The sequence below is a fragment of the Oratosquilla oratoria genome, chromosome 2, assembly GCF_046742065.1.
Source record: "Oratosquilla oratoria isolate Oo_2021 chromosome 2, ASM4674206v1, whole genome shotgun sequence".
Taxonomy (NCBI): Eukaryota; Metazoa; Arthropoda; class Malacostraca; order Stomatopoda; family Squillidae; genus Oratosquilla; species Oratosquilla oratoria.
This window is the reverse complement of record NC_134778.1, coordinates 24,056,859-24,059,358: the sequence shown is the minus strand read 5'-3', so window position 1 is coordinate 24,059,358 and position 2,500 is coordinate 24,056,859. Positions and strand designations below refer to the sequence as shown.

The 2,500-nt window shown below is 33.7% G+C and overlaps 1 protein-coding gene across 1 annotated transcript in view; it reads right to left on the bottom strand.

The window, feature by feature from the left end:
• The window catches only part of LOC143034707 (uncharacterized), a 1,062-nt gene extending 389 nt beyond the window's left edge, over positions 1-673 (bottom strand). The window contains exons 1-2 of the mRNA XM_076201078.1: positions 660-673; positions 1-521 (exon numbers count right to left, since the gene is read on the bottom strand). The exon at positions 1-521 is cut by the window's left edge and continues 389 nt beyond it. Of these exons, the coding sequence (XP_076057193.1) occupies positions 1-521; positions 660-673 (535 nt within the window). The remainder of the gene's footprint in view (positions 522-659) is intronic.
• Between the last annotated feature and the right edge of the window lie 1,827 nt (positions 674-2,500).

Genomic DNA, 2,500 nt, shown 5'->3' with positions numbered 1-2,500 from the left:
TACTTTGATTGCTTATGTCTTCAAGCCACTTGTCAACGGGTGCAGAATTCTCACTCACTGCTGGTGGCTGGTTGGTTGCAGGCAGTGATGTTGACACACTGACAGGAGTAGGTGGCTGCTCACCAGAGACAGAAGGTTGCCCATTAATTTCTTCACGTGTGACAGAGATTTGCACATCAATTTCATCAGGTGTTGACTCAGTATTGATAGATGATGGTGACTGAAGTACTGCCAGAAGATCATCTTCAGATTTTAGCCTTTCAAGTATTTCAGGCGGGAGACTAGACGATGTCAGGCCAACTTTAGGGTCTTCTCCAAACATGGCTTTGTATGGTGTTCTATCTATTCCAGCATAGTGAGCACAATTCTTCTGTTGCTGAACAAATTTAAGTCCAACTGTCCAGTCCTGCCTGTTACTGTCACTCATCCATGTCACTAGAAGGTCTTTGATATCAGCATTTGCTCTTTCCAAAGAGCCCTGGCTTTGCAGATGTCTGGGTTTGCCATCAGTGGCGTAGCAACTGTTTTTACAGCCCAGGGCGGTTGGATGTAAAACTGGGGCGTGTCTAAAGCAAAAGTTCCTAGCCTAGCATTTTTTCTAACCTAGGAATTTTGTTTAAAACCTAGGAATATGAAATTCGCCTAGCCATCGATCCTACAACATGGCTGCCATCATAGACCAACACAAATGTTAATTTTCTAGATATGTTTAGTTAATTTTTAGCCATTTTATATCAATGAATAAAATAAAGTTATATCTTACTGGTTTCGGGTTTTACCGCCACTCGTATTTACGTAAACTCACATCATCTTTATGTCATATTTTAATTTATTTTGAAATAGCTGACAAAATCGCTGAAAGCTAGAATAGTGCCTAAAGTAAATGTAGGTTTGGAAAACATTCATAGGCTAAGAAAATTTGCTTTGGACATGGTCCTGATGCTATATTTGAAAAATCTGTTTAAAAACAGTACCATATTGCAACCTTAAAAAACTAATTTTGGTATACGATTTAAGATTTTTTTTTTAGATTTTTACTATTCTTATTTTTTATTATTATTATTATTATTATTTTTTAATCTTTTATCCTATCAACATTCCGCCCCCTGGCACATGCTGATCGGGGCGAACCGCCCCTCCCGCCACCCCCCTTTGCTATGCCACTGTTTGCCATTAACTAGTTTGAGCTAAGATAACAACTGCTTTAGTTCTGTAATAACCTGAGCTGTAAATCTGAACCATTTTATACATTATTTTTATGATATGATGATTTATCAATAAAATTTCAAAATAAAGCTTCTTTTGTTCTATGTATTTACTATCATCAGGGATTTCATGAAACAACTGGAGTATCATTTCAGTAAATACATGAAATCCCTAGATATTTTAATAATTTCATGAAGTCCCATAGTGAAACAGTAATTTCACGAATTCCCTGAAAGTTCTAGGGATTTCACGAAATCCCTAGTTTCATGATCTTACTATAACATATATATATATATATATATATATACATGTATATATATACATATATATATATATATATATACATGTATATATATATATACATATATATATATATATATATGTATACACACATATATATATATACATATATGTATATATATATGTGTGTGTGTGTGTATGTATATATATATAACAATATATATATATATATATATATATATATATATATATATATATATATTAGGGATATGACGTTTTAACTTTATTGTTGTTTTTAGTTTTCCTGATGTTGCATTTGATGAGTCTTTGCCTCCATGTTAGTTTATTGCTGTTACTTGATTTTTTTTTTTGTTTTTTCTATACACAGAAAGTGAGGGCCTGAGGGAGTGTCAGAAGCAGTATCGGTGGCAGCTGTCTGAAGTAATTTTTTCTAGCTGTACTTTTGAGTGTGTGCAGCGTAGACAAAGAAACAGTGACTTTACATCTTTACTTTTCTGTAAGTATTACAGAATAAGTTTTCTTAAAAGGTAGCATTTCAAAATACATGTGTAAAAAAAGGTTGATAATGGATACTTACATATTACATGCTAGATACCTTTTGTGCATTATAATGAAAAATTAAAACTGGTCTAGATACTCTTTGCAGCAGCTAGTGTATTCTTCATTCTCATTTTTCATTGCATGAATTCTGCTTTCAGCTTCAAACATGTCTTTTAAAAGTAAACGATCCAAATCAGCGGTGGAATCAGCTGGAAAGAAATGGACACGGAATTTGACAACAACTATAAAACCCCGTCCAAACATACCAGATATGAAAGAGGACATATATGAAATCATGTGCAAAATGTCTTTGAACAGCGACATTGTTGGTAGATTTTTGGGGTTGTACAATGAACTCAAAGGGCGAACAGACCGAATAAGGAAGATATCTCAAGAATTGCTGAAGCTTTGGGAGAAACTTAGCTTCCCTTTTCTTTCCAAGCAATAAGCTTCAGCAAAGATTGACAATATAGTAAATTTTTTTGAAAATTAT